The following is a 14,203-nucleotide window of genomic DNA, read 5'->3' as shown; positions in this document are numbered from 1 at the left end:
TGATGCAATTAAATCCAACAACCCTGTAATAACTCCTACCTTTATGAATCTTATCATATTCAGCTGTTGATAAGAGTGTGCCAAAGACTCTTTCAACTCCGTGGTTGCTTTGCAGGGTTTATGTTCTCCCCGGACAACATATTTAAACACTTGTATAACACAAATGACACATTCAGGTGATTCAAGTCACCAGTTAACAGCTGATACTGATGGCACCAGTACTTGTCCTGTATTCTGTATTTTCTTAGTAAATTGCAAAAATTTTACTCGCTGCTGCTAATTAGCTAATGTGTCATCCTGTAATGTTAGCTTCTCACCCACCCTGAAGTGATTTAGCAGCTGCAATTATAGGTGACAGCGATGTAGTTAATGTGACGCAGAATTTGAGCGATTTAGGTTTAGATTCTGGAACCCTGGAAAGACACAAGTTATGAACACAGGAAGACAAACAGGTTACATCTCAAAGTGTATGTATGTGTGCGTGTCAGCTGTTGTTTCATCCCCAGGAACAGGGCCTGCTGGGGCTTGTAGCTACCATCTTAAGTTCCAGTCCAACAGCCACTTAGTCGCTGTCCCTGGGTGTGACAACACACAGACTCACATCACAGCTGTTGTTGTGTCTTTGTGGTAGCTCTTTATTGTCTTCACCGCCTGACATACCATTTTTCCAGGATCTGAATCTTGCCACTTCAAACGCCTTCTTTTGTACATTACAAATTAGCCACACTGTAAGAAATATCAGGATAGATATGCATGGTCCTCTGCCAGAACTTCAACTGTTACGAGCCAAGTATTCAGGGATGGATTGTGTACAAGTGTTGGTAGTCGTAAGTCAAACTGGTACTGAATCTCTATGAAGAACAAACAGGCTTGGCATTGTTAAGAGATGCTGAAAAACTCTGCCTGATGCACTTCCAGATATTAAGATTGCTTGTCTTCAAGGACAGATACGGAAAAGAAGAGGAAATGGCTCTCCCTCATTCCCGGCTGTCTGCAGATCATAAGAAGAGCTGCTCTTTAGCTGTACATTTGTTTGGTCTGGTTGTCTGGTCCTAGAGATCATCTGGTTGATCTGTTTTGTCTGCCAAGTCTTGTTGAATGTACCATTTAGAGCATTTAAAAAACAAAGATGTTGAAGGGGATGTAACAACTGGGCCACAATGTCATAAAGGGAGGAGAGGGAGAGAGATAAAATAAAAAGAGAGGGAAGCCTTCTAGCCGATTCATCTGTCATTAACCAAGCTTCCACTACGCTTAAGCCTTTAAACATCGATCTGTCTCAAAGCGCTTGGGTGTGAGGGCTTAACAAATCTGCAAATGCATATACATGTGCACAATTACAGCCAGCGGGCGCAGGCATGTTGTTCTCTACCACCCGATGTTTGAGCCTGGGAGTGAGTGAGTGGAGAGCCGAGCGCATACTAAGGTCTTGAGTGGAGACAGTGAGAGCTGGGCTGATGCAAACAGACGGACCACCTTGCGGGCCTTTAATGTCACCACTGGTCCTCACATGAAAGAGGCAATGTAGCCCCAAGGCTGGATTTTTGCCACACATGCTCACATTCAAGTAGAGAGGGAAGCTACAAAGGAGGAAACAAATGGAAGAAGAGAGCGGCTGAAGAAAAATCTGGAGAAACAGGAGATGAGAGAAGAGAACAGAAAGACAGAGTGGAAAAGAGGGTGACGAGAACTACAGTCACTCTGCTAAAATAAATAGGTAAAAAGACATAGCCAGGAAAAATGACTCACTCCCTTGGGAAAACAGATACTGATTTTTTTCTTTGGAGAATGTATGAAAAACGATGGAACACTCCTCATGCCAAGCACCACAATATCTATCATTTATTCTACAAAATAAAAGGCAATATAACATAAACAGATGAGAGTGATGCATGTACATGTTTAAGACTAAAAAGGAAATGATAAAAGGGAGAAAGCAAAGCCAACTGTATATGTGTGTTTGGGATGCAGACAGAGAGTAGGATGTTATACATGGTGATGAGGGAGGAGTGGAGACAGAACAGAGGTCTGGTTCATCGAAAGTGTCAGACGTTCAATAAAAATAAGGTTGCAGGAAGAGCTCCCATCACAAACAGCCTAAACTCACGTCAGACAAATACTCTCCAAGAAAGCAGAGTAGGGGAGAGGAGAGGAAAGGTGGACGAAGGGAGCGGAGAGAAGGATTAGATGGGACAGAGAGAGACAAGTCCATCTCCTGGCAGACTATTCTTCACCTTAAGGTGTCAACAACAGCTGGCACCTTGGCACCTTGCTTGTGGCCACACCTGTCTCACCTGCTGTGTCTACACACCGTCCATCCCCAGCTGCCTTTAACCTTCCCTAGAGGACCAATAATGTTAACAATAAAATACATAATTTACCCACACAATGCACATGGCCACAAACATTTATCCGATTTAAAATTTAAACTTTTACAGCAATTTGAGACAAATCACTCTGAAATCACTGCGCTCCATGTCAGTAGGTTCATCTTGGCACCTTTTGCAACAAAATGTATACAGTAGACAGACAGGGGCAGCTGCACTCTTATCCAAGACAACAATAAAGAAACACCTTGTAAGTCTTTTATGGGCGACATTCCTGTGTAATTACACTGAGCCGAGATGGTAGAAGTTAAGGCCACAGTGTACTGGAGCAGCATGTAGATGGTAGAAAGAAACTGTTAAATTGTGCCGGCTGGCTGTGCCTTTTTAAAACATCAAACTCTATGGTAACTTTTTTAAGCTCAATTAGGATTTAAGTGACCTATCAAATACTGTTACATCCGTGGTCTGTTAACTACGTGTGAGCAACGTAACCAAGGGTAAGCTGGTATACAGTGTATTAGTCATTGATAAGACTATTAGGTCTTGGGTCAGAGGTGCATCTAGAAAATCAAGCCCCAGTAATTAGGATCATGTTTGGGGTCAAGGGGGAAAAGTGTCCAAGTAATGTGAGGTTAGGGATGTTATTGAATGGAATCCGGTGATGGCTGTTTTGATCTGCAAGCACAATCATTAATTTTGTATGCCTGTTATCAAAAAGTACAATACATTCCTGTTGTGTCCATGAGCACTACCAATTTATGCTGTACTTAATAAACGCTCCTTGCCAACAATAAAAATTCAAAGTCCGGTAAAACTGTATTTGTCGCAGAAGTGTTTTTCCGATCCCATCCTAGCCGCCTCTAGCAAAGAAGTTATTTTATGGGTTAGGAATTAGCATTGATCATATATTCAATATTTTTATATTTACATTGTTTCATTCACTATACTCAACAACTGCAAGAAAACAGCTGCCTGGAATTGGCTTTGCTGGATCACAAAATACAAAAGGATGTGATTAAAAATCCACACACTATCTTGTGTAATCATGTTAACATTCAGCTGTTCATTTTGTGATACAAAGCAATGTTTCTGTCAAGAAGGTATACACTGGAAACTGCTTTTCAAGCCAGCAAAAATATAAGAAAAAGATTACAGATCCTTCCTTCAACATACTCCAGGTTGTCTCAGCTATCACCGTTCAACTGTTAGAGCGACACTGAAGGTGGGAGGGTATGTGCAGCTAATAAACCAAGTGCTAAATGCAATGCATAAAAATTGCGATGTAGTGGCCTTGTTTGACAGACAGCACTTGTGTGCATACTTCTATGTGAACTGGTAGGCATGACCCAGTGTGTGTGTCTGGCCCATTAAAGCACAAAAAGCCATTGTGTATCATTAGCTGTGGGGGAGGAAGGGAGAGACACAGGGGTGGCGTGTGGAGCTGAGGGAGGGGTCAGTGACCTTCCTCATAACCAACCAGATGACCTCATTCACAGCACATAGGAATCCTCTGTCTCCCCCCACTATTCTTTATCACACTCACCATCCTCCCCTCGCTCTAGGCAGCCTTGCTCGTCTTTTTCCTTTCAGCGAACACAATCAATCTACTGAGCAGGGACGAGGTGCACGCTCACTAACCCTTTCATACAGACAGCACATTCTTTCCTACCAGTTATCGTGGGTTTTTTATGCCAGTCTTTCCTATGTTACAAACAGTGCTAAAGAGGCTCTTTGTTTCACCAATTAAAAACTAATCATACAAAACCACCCATTGTTCCTGCTTGGTAATCTCCTCCCAACCACTGCACTGATAAGGACAGGCAGACTTAAGCCTCACCACAAACAGACAAGTGACGACAAACGCTAAACAAACAGAACAGACACAAAACTGTTTCACTTGTGCTTGTACAACTGCGACTTCATTCATGCGCTGCTATCGTCACTTTTGGTTGGACGCATTGCACATGGACATAAATTATGCTAAGCAAATCATGTTTTACATTACAAGACTTCAGGGCAGACAACCATTGTAAAAGACAACTGTGCAACACATGTAATTCTGGTTAGGCTAGAAAGTTACTACGTGTGACTTTGTCAGTGAGAGAGAAAAGACCCTGTTCAAGCAATTGAAACAATGCTGAATAGGTTAAAGGGCAGTGGTTTAAAAAAAGTGAATGCCGTGTGACATTGCCTCAAGAAATCTGTGCAAACTTCCTCCTCGACACCAGCATAAATTCCATCACTACAAGCAGGGAGCAAAAAACAAGTTGAGCAATATGCTGCTAACTTGCACCCCCCTAATCTGATAACTTAAACAATGGCATCCAACTGCAAGCACGTACAGAGCGACGCGGGTGACTGAGGATAAGGTGGTAGAAACACAACAAACTTGAATAACTGCAGTTTGGAATGGGCCCTCAAAGTTGCACAATACAACAGAGTACATTGTGCTTACAGAAAGCCTTGCAGCATGAATGCTTAGAGGCTACTCTAGGCCATAGGAGGAAGGAGGTGTGATCAAACTTGTTTCACTGTCTTCAAAATACAATTTGTAAAACTGCCTGCACAAAGTCAATTCTCATAAAAATACAACATTCATTTGACATACGGGTATGGAGCGGTGCCCAAAAGTCCTCGTCTACAATCAAATGTTTCTCAATGTATCAAAATTAATTCGTATAGGGATTTTTTTTTCTCAAAAACACATTAAGCAGGAGCCATAAAAGAAAATAAAATGGTTATTATCACTATTGCTAGTACCTTAAGCTCAAACAACATCTGAACAATATTTACAGTTGTTTGAAACAACATTGACAACATTTATTTTGGTACCGGTTTGTTCTTGTCAGCGCTGAAAAGCTATCCCAAGGTGGCAGTCCAACACATGCTAGAAAGATTTTCACACAATGTCAATTTCATTCAAAGAAAAGACCAGAGAAATCTAAAGGGACGCCATCATCTAAAAAAACAAAAGAAAACAGTGCAGCAAACATCTTTACAAGACATCCTCTGCATTCAAGATACAAAGCCAGTTGAACAATGACTGCTCTAGGTAAAAATACAAAATGTGATTGGCAAACTGCAGCATTACTTTGAGAGTACCAAAAACAAGTCTAAATATCACATTTTCTCTAGTGAAGACTGGCTGCTGGAAAGCTTGTCTACAGATGTATCAAAGACAATGATACAGCTGCAGTTGGAGAATTTGTGTGAGTAGACAGCTGCATCAGAGGTTAATGTAACAGTGAATAAAAACTACAGCCAAACATATTGGCAGGGAAATGCCACAGTAAAAATTTGGATGGTGCAGAAATGAACATTATAAAATTTAGGCTAAGAAACATTTGACAAAAATATGTTGTGCTTTTGATTAATAATAAAACTGTAGAGACTGTAGAATCAATACAGTGTAGCACCAACAAAGCAGAAGAGAACAGGGAGTGCTGTGAATATAACATGGATTTTGACATGTAAGGACTGAAAATGTGTAGAAGCTGCAGGGAATAGATTCAAGGAAACAGCCGAGGTATGGTAGGAGTTCCTAGTGCTTGGTATTTGGTGGAAAAACACTACGGAGGAATCTCACCACCTTGCCACCTCACTTTCTGTGGCCCTTAGGGAAGGTTATGGCAGCACCGCCTGCTCTTGCCAAGCCTCACAGAAACAACACGGTTTCCTGAGGGACAGGTACATTATTCCTCTTTGATTTATCGGCCAGCCTGCGACTAGTGAGACACCAAGGCAAAGGCTGCAAAGCACAAGCACACTGATCCATTGGGGTGTTGTGAAGGAGGGTGGTGCTTGTGAACTTCTCAGACTAGACGAGAATGAGCGAACTGTTGCAAAGATAAACATTAAGTGAAATAGGAGTGAGTGTGTCACAAAATTAAACGGTTTAGGAAAACAGTACTGGACTTTGATATTTGGAGCGTGGTATTGCCAGTTGTGACACAAAACTATCAAATTACAGCCAAATTATGCACTCAACATTTCTAGATTTTTAAAGCAAAGTAAAAGTTCTTATGCCTCACTGTGGATGGCATTCACATTCATCTGAGCTAAAACACAGTATGAGAGAGTGTGTGGGGAAAACAAACACCAGGCTGGAGGTTAAGTGCTCTGACTGTGCTCCCGGTAAAATTCCTGAGCTGGCTGCCAACGCTCGCTTACCATTCCTCCTCTGAAAGGAGAGAGAAAATGAATGCAGAGGGGTGGGCGAGTGAGAGGAACAGAGTGAGCATTCAGCTCATTTTTTCACCTCCTTTCTATGATAAAAATGGGGAAGGAAACAGGAAATCGGTGACAAATGTTGCTGGTATGATCCCTGAGAAACCTAACTGTTGACAGTGACAGTTAAGAATCTTAAAAACGAAGACAGGCGGATAAAGGGCGACTGAATAAGGGGGACTACTATGGGTGAGGGGGGGGTGGGAGTGCTATTTGAAGCACTCAAAGAATGTAACAGGGTGGGGCCCATACTTCTCCTGTGTTGCATATCCGCACAAATGTGTGGAGGAGGGACGAGATAAGAAATGATTCATGATGTAATCTAAATTAGTCAAAAGAAAGCTGAGAGACAGACCCACCTCTGTGGGAGAGAGCAATAGAGGAGCAGGGTTCTCTTGTCACCACAGCAAGAAAACAGCTCCCCCTCATTCTCCCTGTCTGTCTGAAGGAAAAACAAACCACTGACTCGCCTTCTCCGTCGTCCTTTCCAGTCTGAAACGGGCGTTACTTCCCGTAAATGTTGTTAGATGAGACACAAAAAAATTACGAAAAAAAAAACAGTAAAAGCTGACTAAAGTTGGGTCAAGTGCAATGGGAGGAACCATGGTTTAAGAAAAAAGGAATAAGCAACACAATTTAATGTACAAGTCAATATCAGCGAGCTATTGTAACATACTGATTACAACATCCCTGCTACAGCTTCCTCTTTAACACCACTTTTCTTCATTTGGTCGCCACTCAAACACAGAGCCATGAGTCTCGCTTTGACAGAAACCACACATTAAAATTCTTTCAGGGAAATTCACTGTGCATCTAGTTACCTTATTCACTGTTAATTTTAACAGGATTGCTCTGTTTTAAGGCTTGAGGAATAAAAAATAAAAAAAGCGAGAGATAAACCGCCTCTAGCAATGTGTTGTCTAACAGCCGGCAGTAATAGAGGGAAAGACACTTGGTTTTGGCGACAGTGAGCTAGATAGTCAGCCAGGCTGTCAGGGTAGGGCACGGAGACAGGGGGCCAGGCAGAGGCAGCAGTGATAAGGAGGCCCCAGCACTCACGGGATTGAGGCCTGAGATAAGAGCCCGAGCTGCCGTTGGATGACTTTATCATACAGCACCCGCTGGGGGTGGGGGTGGGGGGTGGCATTGCTGGTGCTGGAGCAGGGCCAGGGGAGCAAGTTAGGTCCGGTGTTTGAGTTAAAACAGGGATTGAAGCTCACACAGGTGGGGGGTACACTGTGGTGGGGCTACTGGATAGGATGCAGAGGCAAGTCAGAAGGAAGACAGGCTAGGCAACGCTGGGTCCTGCCACAACCCCTACACCTCACCCTGTCAGACTAATGCCACCACCTAATTTATAACCAGGGAGGAGAGACTGGGAAAGAGGGATCGCATGAGGGCAAGAGAGAGGCAGACAGAGAAAGACAGCACAAAGCCTCCACCTCTGCTTTCTCACTGGTGGCGACGGCTCAGTAAACTAGCTCACAGAATGGCTCTCGGTTAATTAAATTCCAGCTTATAAGTTGCGCTTTGGGATAGAATGTGGGGAGAAGAGAAAGGGCTGGGGTGGGGGGTTATAACAGGTTTCTGCTTGCAACAACAGTCCTGGCCTAACACCCCTAATTCTCTCTTCCTGTCAGTCTCTATCTGTGCTCTAAGCTGTATCTTACTTTGCGAGCCGTGCTCAATCTTGTTAGCTGATAAATTGATTGTATGTCAGAGGTGAGTGCAGGTCTAGCCCTGAGTTGAGGAATGCCAAGGGTCAAGCTACAGCGGGAAAGTACAGACTGCAACACAGATGCAGACAGAGAAATATATAAATGGTAGAACCGCAGAGACGGACTGATAGAAATATGAGACATCAGGTAGAAAACAAACCCCAGACTTCTAGCGTTCTCCTATTTATCAAAATCTGTTCTCTAAACAGCTGTTCCCAAAGGACCAGTTCCCTTCAAACGTACCACAGTGGACAGCAGACAGTTTGTCCTCCAAATGCTGACAGCTCTCCCGGGAATGTCCTGTTAAATCACAGCACACAGAGACAAACAAGCAGACACAAAACTGTATTTGCAAAGGGTGATGCTGTGGCATGAACGAATATGGTACGATGCACCGTGTAGCTCCACCACACAGCGTGTAATAGAACAATGGCCATTTAATCTATTATACAAATAAAACTCAAAATGAGTCTGTAAGGAAAGGTAAGGGGAGCTTGGAATATATTTTTTCAGTCAATATGACTATTCTGTTCCCCATAGAAACACACACTACGCTTCATGACAACAAAAAAATAAAAATCCTCCCTTTCTCCTATGCTCCGCTACCTTACAACAACGCCAGCACTTCACTAGTAGGCTACATCTCTAGATGTTATACGGGCTGTCTCCTCCTGCCAAGAGAAAATATAGCAATTTGAAGCAGCTTGTTGGCTGGCAGATCGTAAAGAGACATAAAAAAACCCTCCATAGCAGGTGTCACCTCTGGGAGATGAACAACTGCAACGCAAGGGGATTTCAAAAGGGGCCTGTCAATCGGCCAGAGTGACCTTGAGGGACTAGATACATATTGGCAACATTACATGGACGTCCATGCACACATACCACTAAAGTTTGGAGCAGTCATCACACACGAGGGTGGTGTCAGCTTTCTTCCGCCGTGGAAACAGCTGTGTAGACATGCACAAAATGTTGGGTGGGTGAGGGAGAGATGTGCAGCTGTCGGGAGACTATACTCTTTGAGACGGACAATTCGGAAAACAGTTTAAAGTGTTTAACTCTAACTGGTAACCGTGTTTCTCATATTAGACACAATTACGTCTGACAAAGGAAGGTATTTAAGATGTTCAATCACATTTAAGCGTATGAAATAGTACTGACTCAGAAAAGAAATGGTGTTTTAAAATCGACAATACAAAAACCTTTGTCCCTCAGCAGACAAGACGACTGACGTGTTGCTGAAAGATTGTTACCTCTGCTTGAACATCAATAGGTTTTCAAGTCAGATCTGCTTTCTTCTTGTCACCTTGAAAAGCCACCTCCTTTCAATGAAACAGAACCGACTCAAAAATTTTGCAAAATGCTCTGAGGAGAAAACTAAACATAGGAAACAAAATAACTTGTTAGATCAAATGTAATTATCACCACAATTTAAAGATTCTCTTCTGGAGTTTTTCCTGTCCGACTGAAAGTCGCAGTCTGGAAGTCGAGTGTAGTGTTTATCTTTACTGCTGGCAAAAACCATAGTCACAAAATGTGCTTCAGCCATCATCACACAACTATCAACCACAAATTATAAATAAAAAAACATTTAACAATTTAAAATTACTTTTCAGAACTGGAATAAAGCAATCTGACAGCACAGGGCACCTAACACAGCACATAAAAAATAACACACACACACACACACACACACACACACACACACACTTGACAAAATTGTAAGAGGACTAGGCCAAAGGGAAAGGTTATTTTAAACACTGTTACTGTGTTTAAAATAACACTGTTATTTTTCTCTTTTTCAAAAACTGCACACACTGGATTGTGCATTTGGTTAGTTCTGGGTGGGGTCAGCTTACACCAGTACAAACAGGGAGTGGGAGGAGGTTGGCCCCAAATATCACATCAGAGCTTCAGCCCCATCCAAAATCGGAAAGCAAACCTAACAGCCCCTAACAGGAACCAGACAGTCAGACGGGCCTCTTCTGCACTGGGGTGGCTTTCATCACACACACACGCAATTTTTGGCAGCGTGGTAAAGTTTGGGCTGGTGCTGTGGAAACCCTTGTAAACCTTAGACTGGGGAGTAGCAAGTGTCTCAGCCATGATTTCTTAAACACCAGACCAACGTTTTATCCGTTTTCTATCTGCCAAGCACTGCACAGAAGCTTCGGCCCAGTTCAGCATTACAGGATCAATTTCTGAACTTCTAACAGCCCAGTTTCCCTTAAGCTACAAAACCATATGGTGCAAGACATCAAACTATATGTTGGAAAAGCTTTTCTTTTTAAGAAAAAATTATATGCAAATCACTTCCTTCATTTTATTTCTGACATCAGCCTTTTACTTAAACTTTGCAAATAAAGCAAAGCTTAAATTTATAGGTCAAAAGTAGATTTAAAAAAAGCATTTACAATATCCAAAGACAGGGTTTACAAAGTAAAGATTGAAAAAAAAAAATTAAAATCTGAATTCAGATGCGTCGAGTTTACTTATAAGCACTTACTGCTTATGCCACATTAAAACCACATATCTGCTGAGTGCAGGGTATTTCCTCTCATACTTTAGTCTGGCTGTTATTGCTTAGCTTTGATGGTCTATATGAGCAGGTAACAGACAAAATGCAAAGAGCTGTATATTCAAAATGTAATGCAATTTAACCAAAAAAAAAAAAAAAAAATTTAAATAGCTTAATACTTAGGCTGTATTAGAAATGTTCTGCAACCTATGATCAACAGAGGATTTAGGAAGTCACTGAGAAAGTAATTGTATGTTCAATGTGTTAAATAATGAATTTAAGTTAACAGTCAACCTAAAAAACTCAACCGTGAACCGTCATCAGCGCAGCAGTTCTAGTCACTCTTGGTTGATTTAGTTAGTTTGACAAAGCAAAAGCCAGTAAGTGCAGAATGTAATATACATTAAAATTTAAAAAAAAAAATTCTGTTGACCACACAGAATCTAAAACAAAGTTTATTGCTTCTAGTTGGTAAGCCCATATAGTGTGCCAACAGCAGCACAGCAACACAGACTGTGTGCATGGTCCCTCTTCTTTACTGTTCAGAAGGCTGTAAGGGTCTACGGCCATGGGGGCTGGGTAACAGCAAAAGGGAACGGGAATGAAAAAGAAAACAAGTCTGCTTCCTGACTCTCCCCTCAATGAAAATATCAACACACCCATCAGTCCCAATTGAGTACAATAAAGCGATTTTTTTCTTAAAAAAAACCAAAAAAAAACAAAAACTGAATAGTGCTTCTTTTGTAAGGCATTTATGTGGTGTGGAGAGTAAAACTTGATGCTTCTAATGTGGGGACAATGCTTTCATCACACCCCTTAAACACCGTCATTCTCCTTTCTAAACAAACTAAACAAGCAGTGTTTTGTTGTTTAACTGCTTAAAATTTCTGCAAGCTTCAACCTGAAACTGAAGTGTCCATTTCTCCAGATGTATAGCACTATAACATTACTCTAGTTAATAAAACTGTGTCTGTGGTCTTTAATGAGCAGACTAGAGGGACCTTACCATCTAGTGCCCCGACATTACACTCAGGTTAAAACTTAATTTGAGTAAAGGTATTTTATTCAGTGTTGTGCGTTTTGCATTATTGTGGTTTCCTAGCGGGATAGGGAGGAAACAGTCCACTTTACGCCTGAACTGTCTTGTTTATCACCCATCAAGGAAACAAGAAAATCTTTGCAGACCGGTTTAGCAACTACATACTAAAGAACCTACTCATCGAGACATGCAGCCGAAACTATCAAGTATGCACGGCCTTGACCTACTATGCTGTCTATGGAGACATTTATCCCGTAAAGTAGACTGAATGCCTATTATTTTTCTTCATCAGTGTCACGGTGTCCAACACGATACTACACACAGCATGGGGACAGTCTGCTAGGGGGCTGTGGCGCTCTCTAGTGTCCCCAGATCAGTTACATAAACCATAGGTCCAACCTTCCGCTTAGACCAGCTTATGTTATTGATACCATCAACATAAACAGCAAATAAGCTGCGTTTATCTGTGCCGCTGCTTGTGCCAAAATCAGTGACAACGGGTAGAAAATAAACGTAGACAGACAAATCCCGTCGGGATGGCGCCGCCGACAAAAGGCGACGCAGTTTTGGTAGGGCAAGCTTGACTGGTTTAAAAAAAAAAAAAAAACACGACGGCTGCTGCAGCAAGGGAAGGAAATTTAATCGAGAGAAGCATACCCTCGTTTTAAGACAAATATTGTAGCAGCTAAGAGGAGGGATACAAATAAAACGGCGTCCCTTTTAATGAAAAAGTTAGACGGTTGAAATAATCTTCGTGCACTCCCCCTCCCCAACAGCAACTCACTGGCTATTGTTTGGGCAACAAGCAGACACATTCCTCCGTGCTTTTAAGCTCGGCCGCTCGGCAACAACTAATACAACCCTCGAAGCAGAAAAACAAGGGGAAGCGAAAGTGAACCCTTGTAACACTTCTTTGCATATGTCTGAGACGCAGCGTAGACTGGTAAAGTCCTTATTTTAAGACGTAGCTCCATTAACGACACCGTTTTGGTTCCAGAAGAGTTCAACGGAACGCAGACACCCAGTCTCGCTAGCTTAAAATGTGGCTAACCCGAGCTAAATTGCTGTGGAACATGTGGAATCAGGGCCCCATCTAAATAGATTGATACAGACATTTGATTAACCAAAAGTGGGCTTCAAAACTTCTCTGTGAACACTTTTTGTTAATACTTTGACAGTGATATGTAGTTCTCCTTTTTCTGAGTGAGTGTGAGAAAGTTTTCGTCTTGTAGCCTCAAAGTCAAGAGTGCAGTAACAAACTCCGGGGAAGCCTAACGCTAGCAGCGCAACTCTCAAATCCACATCTCGCTGAGCTCTTGGGTAAAACAAACTAACCCAGGATACTACTGGATGTCTTGTTTTGGGTGTGAGGTATTGCTCAGTGTAAGTTGTGAGTGTTACTATGCCTGCCACAGTCAGCAATATCGGGGAACCGGATAATAGTGTGTGCGTCTGGGTCTCGCTAACGTTACACAGCAGGGACGCCCAGCGAAGCCGAGCCGACACCGGACTGCGCCGTGGTCACGCTTCCCCTTCCCCAGTGTCTCCCCCTTCGCCCCAGACTGTCCGCTTACCTTCATCGAGAAGCCTCTCCAGGTGTGTGAAGATGCCGCAGAGATTTGGCAAACTGGTCATGAGCTTCTTCTCGTTTAATAATTGCATCAAATAGTCGGGACTCGGCCTCGGTCGCTCCTTCACTTCGACCTCTCCGACCATCATCTTTGCGGCGAGAGCGAAGAACAAACCACCGCGAAACACAGAATCCTCTTTTAGGAAAAAGAGAGAAAAAAAACGAAAAAAGAAAAAAAACCTGCGGCTCCAATCCCTCGCTTCCCTCCTCCTAGTGAGCAGAAGACTCTGTAAACCCCCCTAAAAATTCAGGTTTGGTTTGTTCTTGTTGTTTGAGTGGAGAGGGGGCAAAAACACAAACCGTTATCTCCCTTCCAGAGACTCGTGCGCCGTACTCTCCTCTACGCCGTGTGCGCTCGGGGACGTTCGATTCCACCACTGTAGGCGCGAGAGACTGTTCCACCGGAAAGGGTCCATCCTCCCTAACACCTATTGGCCAGTGGGGCTTTCGGGGTCTAATGGGAGAGCCAATGAGCGCTCAGATCCGAGCAACAAGGGTGGGGCTGAGCAGTTGGTGGAATGAAGGACAGGAATTCGGGCCAATGGTGCGCAGTGCGCAGGAATGCACATAATGCCCCTGAAGTGTTGTCAACACCGACCAGCACACGTTTACTTCTTTCTCTCTTTCCTCACTAACAGCAACATCATATCATCTAAAAATTTGACTCTCAAACAGTCTTTTTGTTCCTTAAGAGTATGACACTGTCGTCAGAGGTCTCATAACTTTAACTGTGTGTCAGTGGATCCA

General features: G+C 42.8%; 1 protein-coding gene across 6 annotated transcripts in view; it reads right to left on the bottom strand.

The window, feature by feature from the left end:
• The window catches only part of qkia (QKI, KH domain containing, RNA binding a), a 72,772-nt gene extending 58,949 nt beyond the window's left edge, over nt 1–13,823 (bottom strand). For 5 of the 6 annotated variants that reach the window (XM_023407454.2, XM_087174286.1, XM_023407453.2 and 2 more), the window contains exon 1: nt 13,401–13,822. In XM_023407454.2, coding sequence (XP_023263222.1) covers nt 13,401–13,545 — 145 coding nt within the window. In that variant the 5' untranslated portion in view covers nt 13,546–13,822. Of the gene's footprint in view, nt 1–13,400 lie in introns of all 6 variants that reach the window. The other variant, XM_087174287.1, reaches the window with a different exon arrangement.
• Between the last annotated feature and the right edge of the window lie 380 nt (nt 13,824–14,203).

The sequence above is a fragment of the Seriola lalandi genome, unplaced genomic scaffold (assembly GCF_002814215.2).
Source record: "Seriola lalandi dorsalis isolate HSWRI2012SDOR001 ecotype SW California unplaced genomic scaffold, Sedor1 jcf7180002054335, whole genome shotgun sequence".
Taxonomy (NCBI): Eukaryota; Metazoa; Chordata; class Actinopteri; order Carangiformes; family Carangidae; genus Seriola; species Seriola lalandi.
This window is presented reverse-complemented; position numbering and strand designations above follow the sequence as displayed.